The 25,038-nt window shown below is 52.2% G+C and overlaps 1 protein-coding gene across 5 annotated transcripts in view; it reads left to right on the top strand.

Annotated features, from left to right (window-relative positions):
• Window positions 1-21,929, top strand: part of ARRB1 (arrestin beta 1) — a 76,434-nt gene extending 54,505 nt beyond the window's left edge. For 4 of the 5 annotated variants that reach the window (XM_086678329.1, XM_086678332.1, XM_086678333.1 and 1 more), the window contains 13 exons: window positions 356-400; window positions 1,200-1,396; window positions 2,675-2,734; window positions 3,582-3,649; window positions 5,884-6,019; window positions 6,844-6,928; window positions 7,368-7,440; window positions 8,506-8,643; window positions 9,826-9,909; window positions 11,148-11,171; window positions 13,371-13,441; window positions 14,176-14,227; window positions 15,581-21,929. In XM_086678329.1, coding sequence (XP_086534455.1) covers window positions 356-400; window positions 1,200-1,396; window positions 2,675-2,734; window positions 3,582-3,649; window positions 5,884-6,019; window positions 6,844-6,928; window positions 7,368-7,440; window positions 8,506-8,643; window positions 9,826-9,909; window positions 11,148-11,171; window positions 13,371-13,441; window positions 14,176-14,227; window positions 15,581-15,692 — 1,145 coding nt within the window. In that variant the 3' untranslated portion in view covers window positions 15,693-21,929. The remainder of the gene's footprint in view (window positions 1-355; window positions 401-1,199; window positions 1,397-2,674; window positions 2,735-3,581; window positions 3,650-5,883; window positions 6,020-6,843; window positions 6,929-7,367; window positions 7,441-8,505; window positions 8,644-9,825; window positions 9,910-11,147; window positions 11,172-13,370; window positions 13,442-14,175; window positions 14,228-15,580) is intronic. The other variant, XM_086678331.1, reaches the window with a different exon arrangement.
• Window positions 21,930-25,038: the final 3,109 nt, after the last annotated feature.

The raw sequence follows: 25,038 nt of genomic DNA, 5'->3' as shown, positions 1-25,038 counted from the left end.
TGCAGAGGGTATTACAGAACATATGGAAGGTGTACCATGGGGCCTTTCCACAGTTCAGAACCTCTCAATTCTGAAGTATACCTGATCGTAGGGGTTTCGGACCCACATCGTCAGTCTTATTAACAGAGAAGAAGCAGAGAGGTAGCGTGCCCCAGGCTACCAACTGGATCTGTAAGGCCGGCCTGAGGGCAGGGGTTGGGACATGGTAGTGCTGTCCCCTAGGTGCAGGCCTCCCCATTTCTCTCATGATACCCAGCAGACAGAAGGTTGGGTTTGGGTTTGGCGTGGTGTTTGGGGCTCAGGAATGTGAGAGGTCAAGTTGGGAGGGTGTGCTCACTCTGTGTCCTTCTTCCAGATGGTGTGGTCCTGGTGGATCCTGAGTATCTCAAGGAGAGGAGAGGTGAGGTGGTGGTCCCCACCTCCAGCCCGTCAAGGGGCCTCCTGTTCCCCACCGACTTCTAGCCCAGGGCTTCCGTGAGTCCCGGGCAGGACATCAACTAATTTTACGGCCCTTCCCTGCCCAGCCCCCCTGGCTCTTCCCTTTACAGTTCCAACCAGCATCAGAGCAGGTGCCCTGGCCTCCTCTGGCCTGGGGCGGCCCACTTAGGCCCATTTTGGGAGAACCTTTTCAGTGCCCTGAGCACTCTCAACGTCAGTATATCATGACTGCTGCAAGGCTGGGGCTGCCCACCAGGGCAGGAGTTAGGGTCTCATTACAGGAGAGAAAATGGAATCCCAGGGAGGTGAAGGGTTTGTCCAAGGGAGACACTGGGTGGGGGTTGGGCTGGGACAAGACCCCGTGCCTTCCAGATACCACCCAGCCCTTGTTTCCCCCTCCCTCTGCTCTCTCCAGCCAGTCCCTTCCCCGGCCCCACCCTCCCAGTCCTGCCAGCCTGTGCCAGCCCTCACCAACCCTGTCAGTCTCCTGTGCTCCTCCTCACTTCCGCTGGCCAGAGTGGGGGGTGGGGAAGGACAGAGCTGGTCCAGCGGTCAGCCCCCACCTCCTCCCAGGGGCCAGGCCCGAATGGCTCTCCCAGGTACCCAGTACCCCCATCCCAAGGGCAGCACAGCCCTCCCCACAGGAGCTTCGGGACAGACCTATGAGCTCCAGCTGGGCCGATCCCAGGGCGCAGCTGGTGCTCTGGGGGGCTTGCTCGCTGCCCTCCTGGGCCCGTCCTCAGTGCCCCCTGCTCCCACAGTCTATGTGACACTGACCTGCGCCTTCCGCTATGGCCGGGAGGACCTGGATGTCCTGGGCCTGACCTTTCGCAAGGACCTGTTTGTGGCCAACGTGCAGTCCTTCCCGCCGGCCCCTGAGGACAAGAAGCCCCTGACACGGCTGCAGGAGCGCCTCATCAAGAAGCTGGGCGAGCACGCCTACCCTTTCACCTTTGAGGTTAGGGACCGCCAGCCCTCTGGGCAGGCACATGGGGGCAGCTGGGGCGGCAGCTCCATGGCACTCAGTTTCTCAGTGCACGTTGGGACCTGGGGCACTGTCACTTACACTACCTGGTAAGTGTCTCTTCTCTGGCCACCACCAGGGGCGGCACCTTACCTCTGGGCTACTCCTTGGACCCTCCTGTGTCCAGGTCATTGGCGGGAGAGAGTGGGGTGGGGAGAGACTGTAGAGAAAGAAGGAGCCCTTTCTCGCCCCTGAGTTGTTACAAGACTGTCTCCTCCCTCAGACCAGCTGCCCACATGGCCCGGCTTCAGCCCAGCTCACAAACCAGGGGTGGCACATAGTGATTTCCCTGCTCTGCCACTTTGCTGAATGGGAAGACTCCCAGATGCTGGATTTTCAAATCTCCTGTTTCTCAGACTCCGATTCTGTGATTCAGTGAAATCCCCTGGCTTGCTGGGAGGTTAGAGCAGGAGAGAGGAAACAGTCATCCTCTCCATGGTAGATGTATTGGTTTCCTGTAGCCGTGTGACAAACCATCACCAACCTGGTGGGAATTAAACACGGAATTAAAACACAAGTTATCGTCTTACAGTTTGGGAGGTTAGAGATCAAAAATGGGTCTCACTGGGCTGACATCAAGGTGTCAGCAGGGCTGCGTTCTTTTGGGGGCTCTAGGCCTTGCCTTTTCCAGCTTCTGCAGACCACTCACGTTCCCGGGCTCAAAGCCTGCCCCCCCTGTCTTCAAAGCCACCAGGAGCCGGCCAGTCTTTCTCACAGCCCGACACTCTGACACTGGCTCTCTTGCTTCCTGCTTCCCCTGCCAAGGTCCCTTGTGACCATATCGGACACACCTGGATAATCCCCGATACTCTCCCCATCTCAAGATCCTTAACTTAACCATATTTGTAAAGTCCCTTTTGCCACGTAAGGTAGCACAGTCACAGGTTTTAGGGATTAGGATGTGGACATCTTTGGAGGGGGATGGGTATTATTCTACCTATTATAGTCTAGGTGAAACCCTTTAGGTAAAGAAAGACCCTGAAATCCTTGGCTTTACTGGAGGGGCCTCTGGCCCCATGTGGGGCATCCTTGTCATGGTCTGATGGGGGAGACATGATCTGTCCTCTGGAGCCCCGAGTCTGATGGAAGAGACATGGCCTGTTGCTAGGGACCCCCGATCTGCTGAATGTGCGTGGGGGTGATGGGTGGGTGACATGGGGAGGTCAGTGGTGAATGTGACAGGAGACCTATTCTCATCTATTCCCTTAACAGATCCCTCCGAACCTCCCATGCTCTGTGACATTGCAGCCGGGGCCTGAAGACACAGGGAAGGTGGGTCACCTCTCTCGGAGCATTTCTCTGGGTGTAGGACGTTTGTATCCCCAGGGCCCTGGCTTTCTCTCTGCTAGGTGCTGGAACCCTCTGTGTGGAAGCCTCCTCGTGTCTAGGCCACTTCAATACCACCTCAGATAAGCAGCCCCTTCATACAGGGTGGCTGATACTGTGTCATCCTCACCCCCACATTCAGTTACGTGCAGTCTGTCCTGGGCTTGTTGGCTGTAGCAGACCCAAAATATTCTCTGGACTACCACCCGGCCTCACAACCTCACATGGGGGAGGTGCCTTCGTTGTGGCTTCACAAGTGGGGGAACTGGGGCTCAGAGAGAAGTGACACCTCCAGTGTCACAGGCCCCAGATCTCTGAGCCCCAGATTCCTCATCTGCAAAATGGAGACAATAGGATGCACCTCCTCATGGGGTTGGGAGGGTGGAGTGAGACACTGAAGCGCTGTAGGGTCTGCACACAGTACGTGCTCCCCAAACAGGGGGGCTGAGGCACCCGCTGTTATTTCCGGGTGGCTGCCTTGGTGAGGACAGCCGCCCAGACCAGGCAGGTGTCTGGAGAGTGGAGCCCAGCGAGGGCAGTTTGGGATGTCCAGTGTCGGGGGAGCTGGAAGAGCTCTGTGGGAAGGTCAGATGGGGGAGGCCGCCGCAGATGGAGGCGGCACTGCACTGGGGCTGAGCACAGGGCCCCTGAGTCAGGCTGAGGGGTGGCCGGGCTGTGGGAGTCTGGTGTTCCCATCCAGCGTCCTTGTTTGTAAAATGAGAGGGTGGGATGGCTGTGCTGTCGGGACCCTGCCCGCTCCAAGGCCCTGTGGTCAGCAGCCCCTTCCCCTCAGGCCTGTGGTGTGGACTATGAAGTCAAAGCCTTCTGTGCTGAGAACCTGGAGGAGAAGATCCACAAGCGGTGAGAAGGGCACAGCTTCCCTCCCGGGTGTGGGCTGCCTGCTGGCAGAGGGAGGGAGACAGGAGCAGCAAAGTCTGAAGAAGAGATAAGTAACAATACCTGGAAGTGTGAGAGGAGGGGCCACACATTCCAGCCTCAGGAACTCTGAGAAGGGCACTCTGGAAGGCCGGCAAGTCATGGAGGGTTTCCTGGGGGAGGTGGCTCAGTAGCCCTGGCTCAGGCCTCATCATTTTTTCCTTTACACCACTGTACCTGCCTCCTCCATCTTCCTCCCTGCCTCTAGTCTTGCCCCGCCAGGCTGCATGGCTTTTTATTTTGTTTTGGAAAGAAACACAAGATTCAGATTGTTTTTAACAGTGGACGAGATTTTTCCCAGCCACCCTGGAACCCCCCCCCCCACCGCCCCTCACCCCCACTTCCCAGTTCTCCTCCTGGGAGGCCATCAGCAGGTGGTGGTTGGGGTGGGTGGGGGGATGGGGGGATGTGGGGTCAGTGGAGGCTTCTAAGCAAGGGAGGGAAGTGGAGTAAGTGAAGCCCCCCCCCGGGGAAAGTGAGGGGGGTGGTCAGCCCATGTGTCAGAGAAGGTAGTGCTCTCCCAGCCAGGCACAGCCCTGGGCAGACAGTCTAGGCTGGCAGGCGGAAACTTCTGAGCCGGACTGCCCAGCCCTGCTGTCATGCCTGCTCCTCCTCCAGGCAGGCCCTGCCCAGCCTCCTGGTGAGGCTGGTCTCAGCCCCCAACTCTGATGTGCTCTGCCTCCCCAGGCACAATTCCTCCCGGAGGCTGGCTGAGGGAGGGGCTGCAGTTTCCTAGGGCATGGGCTGAGTTTGCCATCTGGTGGCCGAAGGGTGTATTGCAGGCATCTCTATCTTCAGCCTGGGAAACTCCTGAGTTTGGGGAGATGGGACCCTTCTCCCTGGCTTCTGTCTTCCTTTTCTTCTTAAGACCCGAGACCAGGGGAAATAAAGGGGGTTGTGGGTTTTTGAAGGGGCCTCACTAGACCAAGGAAGAGGAACAACACTGAAGGCCACCACCCTCACCCCACTACCAATGGGACATTTTATGTCCATACTACTACTAACTGCTATTACTAATGATATAGCAACTGTCATTTATCAAGGGCCAATTAAGGGCCAGACACTATTCAGAGTGATGAACGCGTATGAACTAATTTAATCCTCACAGAAACCCTGTGAGGTAGGTGTGGCTATTATTACCGTTTTCCAGATGAGGAAGCTGAGACCCAGAGGTTAATTTTCTCAAGGTCATACAGCTAATAAAGGGAGAGCTAAGACCTCAACCCTGGCTATCCAGTTCCAGGGAGTGGAGGTGAGAAACGGGGGTGCTGCTGGCATACCCAGCACGCCACAGACGCTACCTCACCGGGTCCCATCCCTTCCCAACTCTTGAGCCCTCCCTCGTTTCCTCCCTGAGTGCCTGTCACCTTCATTGAGCACCATCTCTTCTCTGGGCCTCCATCTTCCCACTGAGTCTCTGTCCTCTTCACTGGCCAGCATCCCCCTGACTGAATCCATACCCCCCCACTAAAGCCCATCACCTCTCTGAGCCCCCATTTCTTCATGGAGCCCCTCTGTGTATTTTGATTTAATAGATATTTGGCGGGCGTTTGTTAGATGGCAGGCACTGTCGTAGGTGGTGAGAACACAGCAGTGAACAATTTAGATACAAAATGTTGTCCTTAAGGAGCTTATGCTATTAGGTGACATAGGGGATGCAGGAAGTGAAAACATAGTCCCTTTCTTGCCATCCTGCTGGCTACCAAGACACAGACCCACATGAAGTGCTTCCATGGGGTAGTTCACTTTGATGGTGTGGGAGTTCAGACCAGGAGATCAAGTGAGCTGATCCAGGAAGGCTTCTTGGAAGAAGAGGTATTTAGCTGGACCTTGAAGAAGGAAGCAAATGAGGGCAGAAGTGGGAAGAGGGTGTTGCAGGCAGGGGCTCAGTGCAAGTGAAGATGCAGAGAAAAGACTAGATAGACCATCAAGGGTGATAGTGAGGGAGTGGGGGTGGCTGCAGACACAGTGGGGGAGGATGGAGTGGGGCCAGGTGGCGACTCTGAACACAGGTGGCCTGTGTTAACCTCTGCGGTTTGGACGGATTCTAAGGCCATGGGGAGCCGTGGCAGTCTCTTGAGCAGGAAAGGGAGGATCCCAAGGGAAGGGGATGGAGGCAGGTGACTCTGGCTGTCTTTCGCTCTGCCCATCTCCATTAGGAATTCCGTGCGCCTGGTTATCAGGAAGGTTCAGTATGCCCCGGAGAGGCCTGGCCCCCAGCCCACAGCTGAGACCACCAGGCAGTTCCTCATGTCGGACAAGCCCCTGCATCTAGAGGCCTCCCTGGATAAGGAGGTAGGAGGTTTAGGCTTGGCAGGGGGTGGGGGCTGCTCTACTGGGGCTGGGACCTCAGATCCCAGGTCTTTCATGGCCTCTTGGGCTCCTCGGGTAGGAGCTTCCACCCCCAGTCCTAAGGCCACAGGGTTCAGGGAATCTGAGACCTCCCTTGGGGGATTTGGGGAAGCCTCTGGGGGTCCAAAGGAGCGGCAGAGTGGGGCATGAGCCTGAAGGGTGCGATTGACTTTAGAAGTCAGGGTACCTCCCAAAGGGACCTGGGTTCTGGCCATCTCCCCTCACCCCTTCCCTTTTGAGGTGTGGACACTGCCCTTTCATCTCTGGGACAGCCAAAGGCAGGTGCTGGGGGCATGATTTGAGATGAGGTCCTTCAGTGAGCTCTTAGAGCTGGTTCCCTCAGTGAGCAGGTCAGCTCTTCCCCACCTTTCTCCTGCTTCTTTTAGACCCTCCTGTGTCTAAAATGCCTGGCACCCATTGTGAGCAGGGACTTGATACATCACTTAGACAGACCGGTCCAAGGTCACACTGCGCTCAGCCTTCATTACCATTGTTTTATTGCTCTCATTATTTCTGGTGACCACGTCAGGACTGGAGCCCAGGATTATCACCTTCTAATTCAATCATCTTTCAAAAATCCCACAAAGGAACTGAACATGCCCAGTGACTTAGCATCAGTGGGAAGTGGCTGATGAACTTGAGGCCAATGTCAGAGTGGCCAAAGTCTGGGGAACCCCAGGAAATGTGTGTGGGGCCTCTTCTCTCTCTCTCTACCTAGAGCTTTAATACTCTCTGGTCCAACCCTTCTCCCTTCTTACCCCTCCCAGATCTATTACCATGGAGAACCCATCAGCGTTAATGTTCACGTCACCAACAACACCAACAAGACAGTGAAGAAGATCAAGATCTCGGGTACCCTGGGCACAGGGCCAGCCCAGGGGGGCAGGCAAGAGAGAATCCACCCAAGGGTTGGGGGTAGCTGAAGCTTCTCCCCTTGTTAACTTCTGGCCTGCAGAGAAGCCCAGGGCCTGCTCTAAGCCAAAGGGTAAGGCTTTTGAGGCTAGTAACACAGGCTGCTCATTGGCCAGGTAATGAGTTTACTGTTTAAGCCACCTACTCTTAGGTTCCCTAGGTTCTGGGCAAAGCTGTCCTTGAGGGAGATGTTTGGTAATGGAAGGGAATGGGTGAGTTTGGGCTACCTCTTAGGTAGAAGATGGGGGTGGTCTCTTGCAGAATCCCCCAGTGCATTCTGGCCATTCCTGGGGCTGAACATCCTCAACTCAAGGGAGCCTGGCTTGCCTGGGAGCTGCACCCCTGGCTCACGCCAGCTTGTTTCCCTCTTCCTCCCCAGTGCGCCAGTATGCGGACATCTGCCTTTTCAACACAGCCCAGTACAAGTGCCCTGTGGCCATGGAAGAGGCTGAGTAAGTGAGCACAAGCCCAGCCTTGGATGTGTGGGACTGGGCGGGAAATGAGAAGTCCTGGCTCCGGTTACAGGTGCAGATGGCTCTTTTCCACCTGGTAGAGGGCTGGACCTCAGATTTTCTTGCCACTCACAGCAGCCTTTTAGAAAACATCCACTTGATTTAGCTACAGGAAAATGCATGTGACAGTCAAGGGAAAGACCTACTTAAACAAGAATGACCAAATTAAAGCTAGTGAATCTAAGGGGACTAGGGTCATGACTACACTGTACCAGAAACCTAGATTGAAGGAGATACTTTGCTCTGAGCTTCCTGGCAGCCACAGCAAAGAGGGGAAGGCACTAGGTACACAGCATTTTTTGTCTGATAAAGGAATAATCCAGTTCATTGGGTAAAAGGGAGGGTATGTGGGAGGGTAGAGAATAATTATATTTTAAAAATTTAGGTTTAATTTAACAGAAGACCATGGGGGAGGGGAAGGGGAAAAAAAGATACAGAGAAGGAGGGAGGCAAACCATAAGAGACTCTTAAATACTGAGGACAAACTGAGGGTTGATGGGGGGTGGGGGAGAGGGGAAAGGTGATGGGCATTGGGGAGGGCACCTGTCGGAATGAGCACTGGGTGTTGTATGGAAACCAATTTGACAATCAATTATATTTAATTTAAAAAAATTTAGGTTTGAGGACAGCATGGAATCTTGTCCCAAACCTGTTAGCAGCTAAGTCAAGAGGAGAGATCTCAAGTGAAACATCTTTTCTTACCGAAAGGAAGTAGATGCTCCCAGTAGAAGACACATCTGTTTAGTTTTGTTTTTTTTTTTTTTTTCCTAACCCTGCCTCCTTTTGGGAGGCAAGTGCATTTCATGTAATTTTTCATGCGTGTGTGTGTGTGTGTGTGTGTGTGTGTTTACATGTAATAGCAATCAGTACTTTTGAAAGTTAAAAACGTGTTTTAAATGTTACTATGTGATCTTGAAGATGTTCTGGCTGGGCTGGGGGTGATGGCTGGGGATTGGCTCTTGGGGGGGTGGGCGGTATTTCCACACCCGCCTCCCTTCTTCCCAGTGACACAGTGGCACCCAGTTCGACATTCTGCAAGGTCTACACACTGACCCCCTTCCTGGCCAACAACCGAGAGAAGCGGGGCCTCGCCTTGGACGGGAAGCTCAAGCATGAAGACACGAACCTGGCCTCCAGCACCCTGTGAGGACCCACCCTCCCTACTCCCTGCCCCCAGTGGGTCCACACCCACCTATTCCCACCAGTGCCAGTACATGGTGTGGTTACCTTCTCCCCAGGCATTGTCCCTGGCCCATCCTCAGGAGCTTGAACTACAGGGAAGCTGTCCCCTTACTCCCATCCCTATCCAAGGGTGACCAGAGAGCAAGCTGGGCCCCTAGACCCAGCTCTCTTAGTCAGTGCTGGGATCTGCTGGCTTGCCTAGGGGAGGGCAACCTGGAGAGACTTCCTGCAGGAGGCAGCAGCTCCTGACCTAGGGTCTACAGTCATATGGGGTGTGTCCCTGAGGCAGAGTAAGGCTGGATTCATCCAGCAGGAGAGGATGAATCAGAAGAGGGGTGGGGAGTCTGGGAAGATGTGGACAGTGAGCTGGGCAAGACCAGATGGAAGTGTGGCCCTCAAAGGCAGGGATCCCAGGGCCATATGATCACTCTTGCCTCATGGTCATCACTGACTCTGAGGCTACCTGCTTTAGTGGAGACCTGGGGTGTGGAGAACTCATCTTGCCCTATCTGCTGAGGTCCGGCCCTTCAGTGGGGCTTTGGCCTGCCTCTGCAGCAGCCCTGCCCGTGACTCCCAGTACAGACCCTGTGCTCCAGCCACACAGTTGCTCACATGCACGTGCTAGCCACTCACCTCCAAGCTTTTGCCTTCTTCCCCTTCTTCCACCCTGGCTCAAATCCTAACTGACTTCAAGACTTCCAGACTTGAGGGACCACCTCCTTCAGGGTCTTCCCTGCTACCTCCGCCCCACTGCCTTGCCAACCTCCCTTTTTCTCTCTGAATTCCCTGCCCGGCGAGCCCTTTGTGCCCCACGGGTTGCTGAACAGTGAGAGAAGCAGACTCCGTCTATCTAAGGGTAGAAAGAACCTACCGCGCTGCTGGGAGTGAGGCCCAGGGAGGAAAGGGGCTTGCCAGGTGTGCACAGGGAGTGAATTTCACAACCAGATGCGGGACCCAGGGCTCTAGGTTCCTACCCGCTCAGGGCAAAGCTTACCTTTCTCATATACAGAGCTCTGTTTGCACACGGTGGCTGAGTGATCCAGGAGAGGGATGGATGGCTGCTGCCCCCACTGCACCCTACCCTACCTTGTCTCATCTACCCAGCCATCCTCCATGAACCTGCTTCCCTATGTCACCTTGCAGGTTGAGGGAAGGCGCCAACCGGGAGATCCTGGGCATCATTGTTTCCTACAAGGTGAAAGTGAAGCTGGTGGTATCTCGGGGCGGGTAAGTGTTCTAGCCCAGCCCAAGACTCTAAGCGCAGAGGGGGGCATCCCTGACCACCCACAGCCCACTGCCCCATTCTGCCTGTTTGTCGGACCTTTTAGCTGCAGCCACCAAGAGGGTAAACCAAGCTGGAGGACTTCCTGTTTTTTCTCTTCCCCCTTCATGTTCCTTTTCCTCCTCTTCTGCCCCCTTTCCCTCTCCTACTTCAGAGACTTTCAATCCCTTGCCTGCCCTCTCCATGTTTCTCTCTTCCTCCTCCCCCTCCTCCTCTTCCCTATCCCTGTCTGGGCACATGGGGTTGTTGTGTGGGGGAAGATTCCTCAGAGTCTGTGCTGTGGGATCTCCAGAGGGTTCTGTCCCCTCATCACAAGTTGGGGCACAGCACCCACCCCTGCTCATGCACATGCTGATCTGCTGAGGACATGGCTAAAGGGGCTCAGAATCCCAGAGCTGGATTAGGGATGTTCTGACTCCCATTTGACAGATGGGGAAACAGGCCCAAACCATTCTCCACACATTTCCTGAAATCTCCTCCCCTAATCTCAGGTTGTAGACTGGGTGCTGAGGTCACTGCAGTAGACCAGACATATTCCCTGCCCCGGAGCACAGTCTAGTGGAGGCTCAGACACAACTTCTCCCCACTGAATGGGCCTGCATGTTGTTAGAAACCTAGAATTAGGATTTCTAATTTGTCACAGGGATTTTTTTTCTTGTTCATAAATATCTATGAAAAGATTTGAATGCTAATAGCATTAGACATTGAATCCCCTTTATTACTAGAATGTGCCCACATATTACAGGACATCTCAGAACTGCAAATCCCAAGTCCTGTGCCCTGTGGCTCTTGCAGGATCCACAGTCTGCCTCAAGCTCTTCCTTGAGGAATCCTCGGTGAATCCCAGATTGATTTCTTCTGCCATCAGAGAGGCCTCCCCAGGGCGGGCAGCACAGGGGTCAGTTTTTTTGTCTCCTTTGCAGAAGAGGATCCTCGGGCTTAGTGAGGCCTCCTGTGAGGAGATTCGGCTGAGCTGGGCCTGGATTTCAGTCCCCCAGGCAAGGCTAATGCCGTTTCTGTGTATCTCTGACTGAGGTTACAGCCATGCAGTGGTGGGTGGGAGTGCCTCTCAGGGTCTTCCCTACCCCTGTGGGCAGCAAGGTGATGAATGAACGTACTTTCTGTTTTCTTCCTCTCTGAACTCTCTCCTGACCACTTCTCCCGCCTCCTCTGACCCACCCAGCCTGTTGGGAGATCTTGCATCCAGGTAAAGTCCCTCCCTTCAACCTGATCGACCCACCTTCCTGGAGGGCCCAGAGATCCAGAAGTGCAGGGCACTGGGTTGGAAGGAATCTTAGCAGTCACTTTCGATTGCCAGACTCAGTCATGTGCTGGGACTAGAACCCTCCCCAAAGGGACGAGGGAGATGCAGTTTCTCCTTTAAAAACCTTGCCCTGTTCTTCCATTCCACCCAAGAGATAAGAACCTCTGCAGACAGCAAGGTCAGCTTCGCTGATCTGGGGAATAGCCCCGTAAAAGTCTGGCATTTTGGAGAAATGCGGGTTTCGTGGCTTCCAAACTTGTACACTAATGGGAATTAACTGCTGGCCATGCGCTGCTAACGAGAGGTCCTGGGGAGATCTGCTCTCCTTGTAGCCAGCTGGATCCATGCGCATTCCCCAAACTGCACATGCTCCACATGCGGTGTTTTTGCCTCCTCCTGTCACAAGGTGGCAGTATTGTTCATCCCAAGAAATCATCCATTTGGAGAAGTGAAATTAATTCAATTCAGTTCAGTACAATTCAGCAAAGATTTTCTGAACCCAGGTTTGTGCTCAGCTTTGTGCTACATGCTGAGATCCCACGGAGGAATCAGACACATCCCCTGCCCTTGATCACTCAAGGCCTGCTGGAGTTAATGTCTAGATTCTTCCACCCACATCCTGTATGGCTTTAATGAAGGTTGGCAAACTCATTCTTCCATTCTGATAGTTCACTCTTCCAAGTGAATCTGGAAAAGCAATCCCCTTTGCATTGAAAAAAAAAAGAAAGAAAAGAAAGAAAAAGAAAAGAAAAGAAAAGAAAAAAGAAAAGAAAAGAAAAGCCAGACTATTGTAATAGCCTATGAATTGCCCATGTTCCCATTGAGGGGAAGTAATGATTCTGGCAGGTACCAGTGTCACAGTTCAGTCAAACCTTCTACCTATATCATCTCCTAGAAGTTCTAGTGGTTCTCAAAGGTAAGCATTGCTCTCCCCATTTTCCAGATGAGCTCAGTGAGACTTGAAGATGTAAAAGTGTCCCTCCCAGATGGTGCTGGGGCTGGGAACAGACCTTTCTGATTGCACAGCCAGTGTCCCTGCCCACTCTGTTCCACTCTCCCTTCCTCCCCACCAGCTGGGCTCTGGGCAGCAAGGTCAGTGAGATGAGGCTGTGCCTGAAGGTGCTCACTGTTGGCAGGGCCTCCAAGGTGACAGCATCCCAAGCTGAGAGGAGAAGCTTTCATGGCTCCTTCTGTAGGAGTGGAGAGCAGAGGATGGATAGGAATCACCACCTCAATTCTGAGCAGTTATCACTCATTGGGCAAGGATGTCAATTATGGAGTCAGAATCTTGTCACTTCCCATTAATAGCTGTGTGGCCTTGTGTAGTATTATTTTTCCTCCTTGTGCCTCGGTTTCCTAGTCTGTATATATGCTATACTAATGGGGTTGTTGTGGAGATTAAAGGAGCTACTCTAGAATAGTCCTTAGCACAGAGTTAGCACCATGTGTCTGCTCTTGTTACTATTCTGTTCATCAGGGCCAAGGGGAGGGAGGTCCTGGTCAGAAGCACTGGGTGTTGGTGGCACCTCCCCCTGTTCTTCCCCACCACCCAGTCCCTCCGCCCCTACAGGGCTTCAAGTCTCTATGCACAGTGTAGATAGCCCTGGGGCCTGGGCCAATACAACTTGAATTTGATTAATTGACCTCAGCAGTGCATCATCCAGATGTGGGGGGCTAAGACCACAGGAGCACTTTTATAAGAGTCTCATGGAGATGTTGGGAGGTGGGACTGAGTCGGCAGGAAGGGTTGTGTTAGGGAAGGCTGGGCTGGCTGTGGTGATGTGAGGCCTGCATAGTCCCAGGACACCTCTGGGACCACCCAGGGACCAATGTGCACAATGCTCTGGGCAGTCCTTTCCCCACCCCTGTGCCTCCTCCCAGCTCATGAGAATCCAAGGATCCTTCTCAGGAAAAGGGGAGGTTTCCTTTTTTTTTTTTTTTTTGGAGCCAGCAGAAAAGGGCTTCTAATTCACCTCCTAGAGAGAGTAAAGCTCAGAGAGTGGCAGAACCGGGGCCTGAGCAGATTTCCTGCCTTAGCTGAGACCTACCTCCTCTGACCATAAAATAGGGCATTGATAGGGCATTGAGTCTTACAGCCCGAGACTGGGCTCAAGGCTCACTGGGTCTGGGTCTCTGTTTCAGTGATGTGGCCGTGGAACTGCCCTTCACCCTAATGCACCCCAAGCCCAAAGAGGAACCCCCACATCGTGAAGGTGAGCAGGATCTGTGGGTCACTGGAGTGGGAATTTGCAGGTTGCTGACCCCATTCTCCACCAGTGCTGTATTTCCCCATCATCCCATCTCACTCTGGGTTAGCCTGGGTTACCTTTTTCCACAGCTCCCCAGGATCTGTTGCGAGGCCCACACTCCTCTATTTGCATCTGACTCCCCCAAGAGACAAAGAGGTCTGACTCCTTTGTCCATGGAGAGGCAGGCTGGGAGTGGAAGGGTCAATGACCAGATTGGTCATATTTCCTTAAATCAAAGGCTGTTTGAGTTGAAAGAGACAACTCTATAGTATGTACCACAAAGAAAGAAAAATGTTCTCACAAAGTATCAAATGCCATCGGTTGTAAAACATACCCCAAGTTCAGAGATGTGAAATTGTGAGGGAAAAAAAAAAGGGTTGTCGTAACACTTCGTGAAAGCCCTGTACTTAAGAAAAGAATCTAAGTCATGTAGGAGACATGCCAAAGGAGTAGGGTCCAGAGGTTTTTCTGTTCTTCTAGAACTACAAGGGGCCTCCCGGGCCTCCTTGGACCCTCCTGGACCTTCCTTCCTGCCTTTAGGATGATTTGGGGGTGTTTTTGAGATCAAGGAGCAACGCTTCTTCCCCACTTCCCTTCTTCCGTAGCCCTCCCCTTTGCCCTGGAGTGGGGAGCTGTACCCACCTGCCCCTGTGCCCGCTCACCACTAACCCACGGGCGCCCGCCCACCCTGTGTTTAGTTCCAGAGAACGAGGCGCCAGTAGATACCAATCTCATAGAACTTGACACAAAGTAAGCCAAACCCTGCCTGCAGACGTCCGGGGGGCGGGCCTTGGGTGGTGGGCGGGGCGATGGGATCATTTGCATATATGCTTATTAACCTCTGAGGAACAGCTGATCTAACCCCGTCTGCTGAGAGCCGCCTCTGCTCGCCTCTTCAGCAACCCGCTTGCCTGCATGTGACTTGAAGGACCCTCCGTGCCTGTTCCTCTTCCTCCTGCCTTGGTGGGGTCTGTCTTCCTCCCTCGTCCTTGCACGTCCGTCCGTCAATCCGTTCGTCCGTCCACAGCGCCTGCTCGGCTCTCACAGGGCTGGTTCGGTTCGCGGCCCTGGGCTGGGGCTCTCCTGCCCTGCCAGCGCCCAGCCGGTGGAATCAGGCTGCGGGGTGGGGAAGGTTCTGGGGCTCTTGTTGCTTCTGCCTCCTGAGGACCGATGCGGATTTCCCTGCGGTCAAAGGCCATCGCCTCACCGGACAGTGGCCCGAGGGGGAGGACCTAGGCCGACATGATGAACCACCTCCAGAGCCAAGCAGCTTTCTCTCTCCAGCTCCAAATTCACCCTTTCCTTGTCCCCCAGGGGATATTTGGGATGTGGTGTCTCAAGCCACCCCATGAGGACACCTCATGTGGCTGGCTGAGTTCTGTGGGGCGGGGGACTTGGGTGGGCCTAAGTGTACATGTTATGTGATAGAACAGAACTCACTGTTCTTAAAAGCGGTCCTCAGTCCAGAAACCCCATTCAGGCATCTCCTTTCCCCACCCACCCTTCCCTCTGCCCCACTATTTAGATTGACTACCCCCAGACCCCATCCTATCCAAGATCCCTCAGGATAGAGTGTGAGCTGACAGCTCCCTGGAGAAAGGGCTCTTGTGGTTTTTTCTTCCACTAAGCCAAGCCCACACCATCCTGTGCAGATACAGGAATGCTTCCTGAGGGTAGTTCTTTGGGTGGGTGGTGGGGTTTCTTGGGCCTGTTCTGAGGGATTAGCATAGGCTATGAAACTACTGGGTCTGGCATCTCACAGTGGGAATAAGTTCTTCCTCTGGCCCCAGCCCGGCCACACTGCACCTCCATCCCCATTTGATATCCGCCTCGCACCCCCAAATCCTTAAGAACTGGGTCACTTCCCAGCCCTCAGGCAGGAAAGTCAAACCCATGCCTCCCTTTGGTATTTCCACGACTAGCTGGAGTCCAGATACGACCAGCCCCACTGTCACTGGAGGGCATCTAGATGTGCCAGCCTGGCAGGCCTTTCTGCCCAAGGTCAACCCTAGGGGCCAGCCTCTGAGTCCCATCTGACCCTCTGGATAAGCCTACCCTCCCTGCCATGCAAACACGTCCCGTTTTCCTTGTCTTTTCCACCAGCGATGATGACATCGTGTTTGAGGACTTTGCCCGCCAGAGACTGAAAGGCATGAAGGACGACAAGGAGGAAGAGGAGGATGGTACTGGTTCTCCACAGCTCAACGACAGATAGACCGGGGCCAGCCCTCCCTCCGGGCAGCTCCGGGTCTGCTCTCCTGCACTAAGATGCTTATTCGTCTTCTTCCTGTTCTCGTTCCCCCTTCCCCTCTGTTCTTCTAGTTTCTACCAGGGGGCCCAGTGTTCTTCCAGGTCACGGTGGTGAGCCTCTGGCCTCAGGATTGGCCCCACATCACCATGCCAACAAGGGTCACATGGGCCACCTTCACCCCTCTCACCCCTGTCGCGGGGCACCCCTCCAGCCCCTCTCTTTTCCTGCTGACCCCCCAGAAAGGCCATCCTGGCTCTGGCCTTGGAATTTGACTTGGGATGGGAGCAGAACAGGGAGTGTGGGGCATAGGGCTTGGAGGGGTGAGGTTGAGGGCTCAAGACGTGTGAGAGGGTGCCCACGGTTCTAGGTGGCTAACACAGTTCTGGCAGCTAAAAGATGACTATGCTGAGGGCCACCCTCTTCTGGCTGGGAGGGGCACACCTGTGGCTAGATTCTTACTGCCTTCAGGCGGTTGAGACCCACGAAACACCTCTCTGCATCCACCCCTCCGTCCCCACCCTACATGCCTCTGTGTCTGACAGTGACCCTCTGTGTCTGTGGTGACCGTTTGCAGACCCCAGGGGTAGAGAAAAGCCACCAGACTGGCTTTCTCACCAGCAGTTACTCAGTCTAAGGCAAGCTGTGTGAACTAGCCCATCTATTTCAGTACTGTCAGGATGTAACATCCTAGCCACCTTGTATCTTATGTGTGTGTCCTGTCTGTACACATGCACAGAGAAATAAGGGAGGGGTCTTCAGAAAGCACCAACCGGAGGTAGAGTGAGCCCAAGCTCCTGGGGAGGTTTCCCGAAGGGTGGCTCTGAGAGATGGGGTCGGAGCAAGAAGATGAGAATCTGCTCTGTTCCCTCCTTTGCAGACGTAAGAGCAATCGGTGATCCCTCAGGAAGTAAGGCTGGCGGTCCAGATAGGGCTGGGGACACCGGTATCCTCCGGCTTTCCCTTGCGGTTCATCTGGGCTGAGCTGGGCTGGCCCTGCAGGCTGGGAGAGAGCGCTCGAGGCCACTATACCCACAGTCAAAGGGGCTTCTTCGCAGAAGGTGGCATGGCCCATCAAGATGCCCTCACCTGAAAGGAAGGGGACTGCCAGGTAGCAAAGAACCCTTCGTTTCCTTAGGGAGCTGATGACCCTCCGCCAGTTCCCAGTGTCATGGATACTCACTACTCATTGGCTGGTGTTTTGTGTGATTGAGACCTGGGGTATTTTTAAGCAATAGAGTGGGCAGATGATGAGGTAGAAAGTGTTAAAAGGTATTCGTTCTTGTCTGACCTTTAAGGCCCACTTACTGTGTGACCTTGGGCAAGTTCCTTTCCTTCTCTGGGCCTGAGTTCTTCACCTGGGGTTTGACCAGATAATCACAAAGGGACCTCCCAGCTCTGGCCTCTAAGAATCTGTAAACCTTAGAGCTTCTGGTATGGTAGGTGGAACCAGAGCCAGACCACTGACTCTCGTTTGTCTGCCGCCAGAGGTGATTCACTGGTAGTGGGGCCCTGGAGAGCTTCTAGCCACCCCCTCCCCAGGCCTGAGAAGGGCCCTTCTTGGGCCTCTGGAGGGTCATCTGATGTCAAGCTGTGGCCATAGCTAGCATGAGCTGCTTGGCCCTAGGGCCTGAGTATTACAGAAGGCCAAGCTCGGATTTGCTTATGACAGGGCTTCTGGTGCCTCACAGCTCCCTGTGGATGGCAGACCCCCTGAGGTTTACCTTACACCCAAGCAAATATATTGCTTAGCAGGGCAAGGGGATCTCTCCTCCTTCCCTGCTCCCTTTTATCTCTGTCCCATGCTTGCCTGAAAAAGGAGACAACAAACTTTTATTATGCAAGTTGGGTCTCAAACTGTCCAGCCCCTCCTGGGGTGGGCTGCGTAACCATTATCCATGGCGAGATTACCCAGTTCACAGGCCTGGCACTGCACCTCAGCCCTTCCGCTTCTGAATCTCATGAGGATCTGAGGCTAGGGACTCCCTGCCCCAGGTCAGGACCAAGTCAGCTTGGGGCAGCTCTACTCTCCTGGCCATCCCTGGGGTCCTAGCTGTGGATGCCCCAGGCATCCAGCCTCTACCAGACCTTGCTGGCAGTCTGCACCTCATTGGACAGCTGAAGGGTTGACGAAGGGCTGGAACAGCATGGGCCAAGCATATGCTCTCCAGTGTCTTCCTCTGGAACCTTTGAGGCTGGTACGAGACCCTTTAGGTTTTGAGGTGATCGATCACTCCCCTACAAACTTCTTCCTCTATCCCTCACCTACACACACGAAAGATTTGTCAGCCTGGTTACTTGAGCTTCTTCACCTCAATATCACACTCACCCTTTGGGCTTTATCCCGGTATTTTAATGGAAATTTCTCCAGCTGTGGGAAGTATCATAGCCCCATCTAGACTTTTACTCTTTGGGCCCAGGGCTGCAGAAGGGCAGTGGTCAAGTTCATTTGAATTTGGCTTCACCGCTCTTGGCTGATGACTTCTGCTCAGTGCTGGGCACTCGACACACAGAGATAGGTCAGTCCCAGCCGCTGTCCTCAGAAAGCTCATGGTCAGGTGAAAGTTATAGTGGGAATAGGTAATAGGAGCCAGTGCTTTCAGGGCTCCTTGGCTGCTGCTAGTTCGTATGGTGCCTTGCTGTGAATTAGAAGCAGTGCCCCTTCCAGGTAGATTCAGCCCATGTTAGTTAGAATGCAAAACTTTGTGAATGGCGCATAGACTGGAGTTCAGCCCCACCTGCCCAGCCCAGGTGCCATGCTCAGGCCAGAGTGTTTCTCCCAGGCCTCTTCCTGGGAGAAAGACCCAGATCATCTTTCAAAGCTTCCACTCCAGACCCCACTCCACCTGCAGCCCCCAACCACGACCGAGTCCTTCTATGCAGGGCCCCTCTCCATCTGGAGTTTAGCCTGTCTGGAATCAGGTGAGACCTTGGAGTGAAATTGGGGGTGTAGGAGCCCCACTGGGCCCCAGGCGCCAGCCCACGGTATTGGCTCTTTCTGTACACACATTTGGGCTCCATGCTGACCACACAGCTCCACACTGGTACCTTCCAGTGGGTCTTGTGGATGGCATATACATAGCAATCTGGGCAGGAGGAAAGAGCATGGCCCCAGGTGAAAAATCTGCAGGCAGAGGGCCAGTGGGGCGTCCTCAGCACTACAACTGTGAGAAAAGTTCAGTCCCCATGAAGATAAGGACTGAGTTATTTGGCTGGACTCCATGGGCCGCCTCAGCCTCAAGGCGCAGACAGGTGAGAGTGGCCCCACCAGGGGCTGGTTCAGCTGGGTGTATTGCTAATAAGCTGGTTCCCACATGGTGCCATGAAAAGCATGCTGGCCTGGAAGTCCACAGTGCCTCCTGCCCAACTGTCACCAACCAGCTGAGTAGCCTTGAGCAAGTCACTTGACCTCTTGGGCCCCGTGTCCCTAACTGTAAAATAAGATCGTAATCCCTTCCCCACCTGACTTAAGGAATTGGGAGGCCCAGAGGAGATGCAAGTCAGCTCTGGAAGTTGCAAATGGCTGCACAGGCCGTGGCACTGCCACTGCAGGGGAGCAACCCAGAGTCACGTGGGAAGGTCACTGTGGGCAGAGTCCTCCTCCCAGCAGTCTTCATCTCTTGCCCCCTTCTCACTTAGGCAGATGTCAGCCAGAATGAGTGCAGTCAGTTTGGCTTTGGTGCCTCAGCTGAAAGAAAAATCCAGACGCTATTCAGGAATGCCTCGCCCACAGATAGTGGTCCCAGAGATCCTGACAGAAGGGATATCAGCCATGGATATCAGTGATTGAGCTGGGGGGGCATCTGGACCGTCCCAGGCCTGGTGCCACCCCCACCTCCTATCTTTCAGATCCCACAGAGGCCAAGAAGCCTTGGCTCTGATCTCAGATTAGGGAGAGCCCCTAACCCCCAGGCCCAGGGAGGGCTGAACCACTATTCCATCTAAGAACCCCAAGGGTGAGGTGGAATAGAAGTTGCCCTTCAAAGTAGAAGGCCCTCTCCAGCATCAGACACAGCTGCCAATGCTCGGTGACAGGAGGGATTTGGGCCCAGGGAAAACCCAGGCCTCTTTCCCTGAGAGCTGAGCCCTGATGACCTGTACCCAGTGGCTCCAGTATCCCACAAAGGCAGCTTCTCTCCTGCCAGTGACTGGGGACCAGACATCCTCCACCCATCCCAGAGGAAGGCATTGGCCCCAATCTTGAACTGTTATTGGGTCTCGTGGGCAAAGGCCTATATCTGTTCTGATGTTTTTAAAGTCAGCAGGGACCAAAACAGACCCCCCTGACCCTCATGCATATGCCTGCACTGAGCTTGGCATTTTGCCATTCTTGTCCAGGCAGGTCCATCGCTTCTGTCCTCCCTCCAGGACTGAAATGGCCTACCTGTGGGGCAGGATCCCCACCTCTCCCACTCCCCTGCAGTGTCCCTGCACAGTGGCTTCAAAGGCCCATTGAAGGGGGAACATCCCCCCTCCCCCTGCCCGCAGGACTCTCTCCCAGCTCCTCACTCTGAAAGAGAAATCAAAGCACAGGTCCCCAGGACCCACGATCTATAGACACTCTGACACAGTGGTTTTCAAACCAGGTGCTGTGGAACCCCTGGGTTTCACAGAGCTTTGTCAGGGGCTGCTAAGGTGGGAAGATGGGGGGTGGAGGCAAAGGCTAGATCTCCAGCTCTCCCCCCATCTCCACTTCCACCAGGACAACTCTGCTTTTATCTGTCTTGCCTATTGAGGTTTCACCTTCAAACTTGTGAAGGAAAACTTCTTCAAACCACCATTCTAAGGTTTGATCTTCAACCAGCAAGCATAGGTTCTATTCTTGCTCTTCATGTTGGAATGGCTCTAGCATTCCAATACAAAGTGTCTTTGTATTGGAACTTGGGCCGCAGACCCAGGCCCAAGCATTTCCTCACACACACACACGCACGCACACACACACACACACACACACACACACGTGTGTGTGTGTACACATTTGATGGTTTTGTTGCTCACCCACCCTGAAGCTCTGGCCTGAGTTTAATTTGGGCAGGGGCCTGGTGCTCAGTGAGGGTGAGTCTTACCTTGATATCAGCCCGTGCGGTGTGAGGGACTGCGGAACAAGGACTTAGGCCCAGCCCCCACCCCATGACTCGTGTCAGAACCCCAACTCCCTGCCCCAGGCCACATGGTGGGAGAAGGAGAAACTAGACTCAGGTTCCTCTTTACATACAGCCAGATGGATGGATGTCCAGATTTTTTACAAAACAAATGCTGAGGGAGGGCTTCATGACAGAAGTCCCTCCTGTGAGAGCATGCCCCTCCAGAGACTTTTAAAGCAGCAAGTTTCCCTTGAGCAATTCTAGTAGGATTCCACTCCCACATCTGTGGACAAGCAAGTGTGTGGGCAACAGAAAGGTGACTGAAGAGATGCTGGTCTCCCACCCACAGTCTCCCATATTCTTTCTCTGCCAGCCTGCCTCTCTGCTTGGGCCCACGACCAGGGCTAAGGGGTGGGTACACTGGTGAGACCTGGACCAGCCCTTGACACAGAATCCTGTCTGGGCCCACTGCTGAGGGAATTCTATGGGGAAAATGTGAAGGTCAGGGCATAGCCAACCATGTGGCATGGGAGAAAGTGTTCTATGTTCAGTCTAAGCATGCCCTTGGAACCCCACTGACCTCAGTCTCCCCATGTGTAAGATGGGGCTAGTGCCAGGCTCCGCCTTCCTCACAGGGATTACTGCAAGGAAGGGTCATAGGTGGGCATGATAGGTAGTGTCATATGAGAGGGGATCTGCACAAACTTGGGGTGTGGTCATGGCTTACACTGCAGATCAGCAGACTGCTTGGGGGAATGATTATGGGATGTACCATCTTCCTGGGGCATCTCTGCTTGGTGTTAAGGTCTAGCCACAGACACTATGGGAGACGTGTCTCTTCCTACCCAATGGGAGCCAGCATTGAGCCTGGCACAGTGACTGTGTGGATCCTGGATGCAGGGAGTGACAGGTAGCTGGGACAGGTCTCCAGGTCTGTGGCTCTTCTGTTAAGTGATTATTTTGTTACACCCTCATTCCTGGGCCACCTGCCAGGTTTATCTGTTGTACCTGTGGCATTCCTTATAACGTCAGATAAGTTATTACAGTTTATTCAACTCTAACAGGACAAATGAACAAAAGAACCATAAATAAGAGACCATTAAAGGTCTTTTGTGACAGATCCTGGATGTGCTTTCATTTCTGTCTCATTAGCTCCTAGTAAGACACAGACCAGTAAATTCTCTCCCTGCTGCCCTGGAATGGTGGACAGGACCTGTGACTGGGTCAGGTGTTTTCTTCTGTTTTCTGTGGCCTGAACTCCAACCTGGTTCCTGCACCCTTTTTGGAAACTGCCAAAGAGCTTTCTCCTTCCCACTCTGCCATTTACCAGTATTATGGTCTTGGGGAAGTTGCCAAACTTCTTTTCCCTCTCAGACATCACTAGATCCCATGACCCCTGGTCTGCTCCTCAGGTAAAGTTATCCCATATTCTTTTTGGCAACACCAACCACTTCAGCTGGAATCCTACCCCAACCCCAGACCTGGTTCTTATTCAGTTCTCATCTCCTGCTCTACTGGGTCTCCCTGAAGTCACTTCACTTTCCATGACTTACCCACTGTCTGTTACAAAAGAACACATGGGAAGAGTGGGGATATATGTGAGGAAGATTCAAAGTTCTACATGATAATGTGCTGTATTAACACAAAAGAAAAACGCTGATGAATGTAAGATGACTTTCCCAGAAAACTGATTATGTATGAAAAATATTTTTTTTTACATTCTCCAAAATAATGTGCAACCTAGATCAAAGCATTGCCCTCCTGGTTAACCAGAAGGTGGTCTGTTTCCTCTGATGCTCCCTTTAGGCCAGAGAAGGGTAGTGGGAAGACACTGACATTTGAATTAAGAGACCTGAGCTAGGGCTTTCATTCTGCCCTCACTCGTGGTCTATATCAGTCTGAGTCCAGAGAAATACCCCATGCCTGTATTTCAGGAGCAGGGATTTTATTGATGAAACTTGTTATAATATTGCAATATATTAAAAGGGCAAGTGAAATTGGAGGTAACCCAGAGATTAGGTGCAACTGGAAATCACTACCACCTGGAGGGTGGAAGGACAGGGAGAGGAGTTACAGAGCTAAGGAACTAGGGACATTGAGGGAGAGGGTATCTGAGGAATTCAGACCACCATAGAAACACATCTGTCATTACTCAAAGCAGAGAGAGTAGGAGAAATACTCTGGTTTCTCCTTTCTTTCTGCCCTCCAACATCATGCCCATGCCTACTATTGGCAGAATCTAATCAAAAGCTAATTTTCAAGGAATCTTAGGATATGTGGTTTGCAATGGTTGATGCCCTGCAATACAGAGCAGGGGAGGATCATGGGATTAGATCTGAGACCAAATAGCAAATCAGCTCTTCCTCGAATCTTCTCATCCAAAAAATAAAAATAATCATACTGGCCCGGATACCACAATTTGAGGAGTGCCCTGACCTCTAAAGAGGACTGTAGATGTGGGGGGGTGGGGAGAGGGAGTATTTGTTTTTGCCTCTTAGCTTTGAGCTTTTCTCCTGCTGTCACTGTCTTCATGGTGTTTTGGGACTTCATTTCTCTTAGCTTTTTTAAACTCTAGCAAATCAAGATAAAATGGGTAGGAGTTTCAAATTATAGCCAAGAGAGTAAGTCCACTACAACCTATCACTTCAGCTGATTACATAAAAATTCCTGACAGAAGTACTAAACACACTATCTCATGACTCTGAAAATTAAACAAAAGCAGGCAGATAGTACATAGGAGTCAAAATTTGGAGAAGTAAGCTGCATGGGGTGCATTTCCTTTTTTCCTCTCTTTTGTGGATTTGTGCTGAGATTAGAACCACCACCAACAGAAGGTGAGAGAATTTAGGGTCTGAACCTAAATCAGTTGATTGCCTCTTGAAACAACAATAGCAAAATCAACATTCTATGAAGGATTATAATGGGACCCCAGAGTCTAAACAATATAACATTTACAGTGTCCTTTTCAGATATAGTAACTTGAAATTATGCAATATACAAAGAGCCAAAAAAACATGACCAAATATCAAGAGAAAATACAATCAACATATGCCAACTTTAAGAAGACTTAGATGTTGGAATTATAAGAAAAGATTTTGTGGTTGATTATAACTTGAAATGAATGGGAAGATAGTTCTCAGAAAAGATATAGGGGTGCTTGGGTGGTTCAGTTGGTTAAGTGTCCGACTCTTGATTTTGGCTCAGGTCCTTATCTCACAGTTTGTGAGATCAAGCCCTGCACTGGGCTCTGCATTGATAGCATGGAACCTGCTTGGGATTCTCTCTGCTCCCACCTTCTCTCTTAAAATAATAATTAAAAAAAACCTTTAAAATAAAAAGGGATATAGAAACTTGAAAATGAGCTAAATAGAAATTTTAGAGCCAAAAACTTCAATATCTGAAATAAAAAAAATCACTGGATAAGCTTAATAGCAGAATGGAGTTGACAAAGGAAAAAGTCAATGAACTTGAAAATAGATTAATAGAAATTATTCAATCTGAAAAAGAGGGACAACTGAGAAAAATTGACAGGGCTTCAAGGACCTATGACATAATATAGGCTCTGAGATTCATGTCATTGAACTCCCAGAAGAGAGGAGAAAAAGTCTGGTGCAGAAAAAAAAAATCTTTGAATGAAAGGTGTAAACTTACAGATTCAAGAAGCTGAGCAAACCTCAAACAGGTTAAACTCAAAGAAAACCATACATAGACACACATAACCAAACTGCTGAAAACCAAAGATAAACTCTAAATTCCTAAAAGCAGCTAGAGAAAATGATGCATTCTTCTATATTATTCTTTACGAAGAATGATGATTTGATGGAGCTTTCTCAATAGAAATCATGGAAGCCAGAAGAGAGTGAAACAGCATCTTTAAGTGCTAACATGAAATAGTTGTCAAACTAGAATTCTGTATCTAGTGAATATATCCTTCAAGAATGATGCAAAATAGGGGTGCCTGGGTGGCTCAGTCAGTTGAGCATCCCACTTTGGCTCAGATCATGATCTCACAGTCTGTGAGTTCGAGCCCTGCATTGGGTCCTGTGCTGACAGCTCAGAGCTTGGAGCCTGCTTTGGATTCTGTGTCTCCCTCTCTCTCTGCCCCTCCCCTGCTCATGCTCTGTCTCTCTCTCTCTCTCTGTCAAAAATAAATCAACATTAAAAAAAAATTTTTTTTTAAAGAATGATGCAAAATAAAGAGATACTCACATGAAGGGAAACTAATAATT

Source organism: Puma concolor, chromosome D1, assembly GCF_028749965.1.
Source record: "Puma concolor isolate L17-30 chromosome D1, mPumCon1.1.hap2, whole genome shotgun sequence".
NCBI classification, from domain to species: Eukaryota; Metazoa; Chordata; class Mammalia; order Carnivora; family Felidae; genus Puma; species Puma concolor.
The sequence above is the reverse complement of the archived record's forward strand: the minus strand, read 5'-3'. Positions and strand labels throughout refer to the sequence as shown.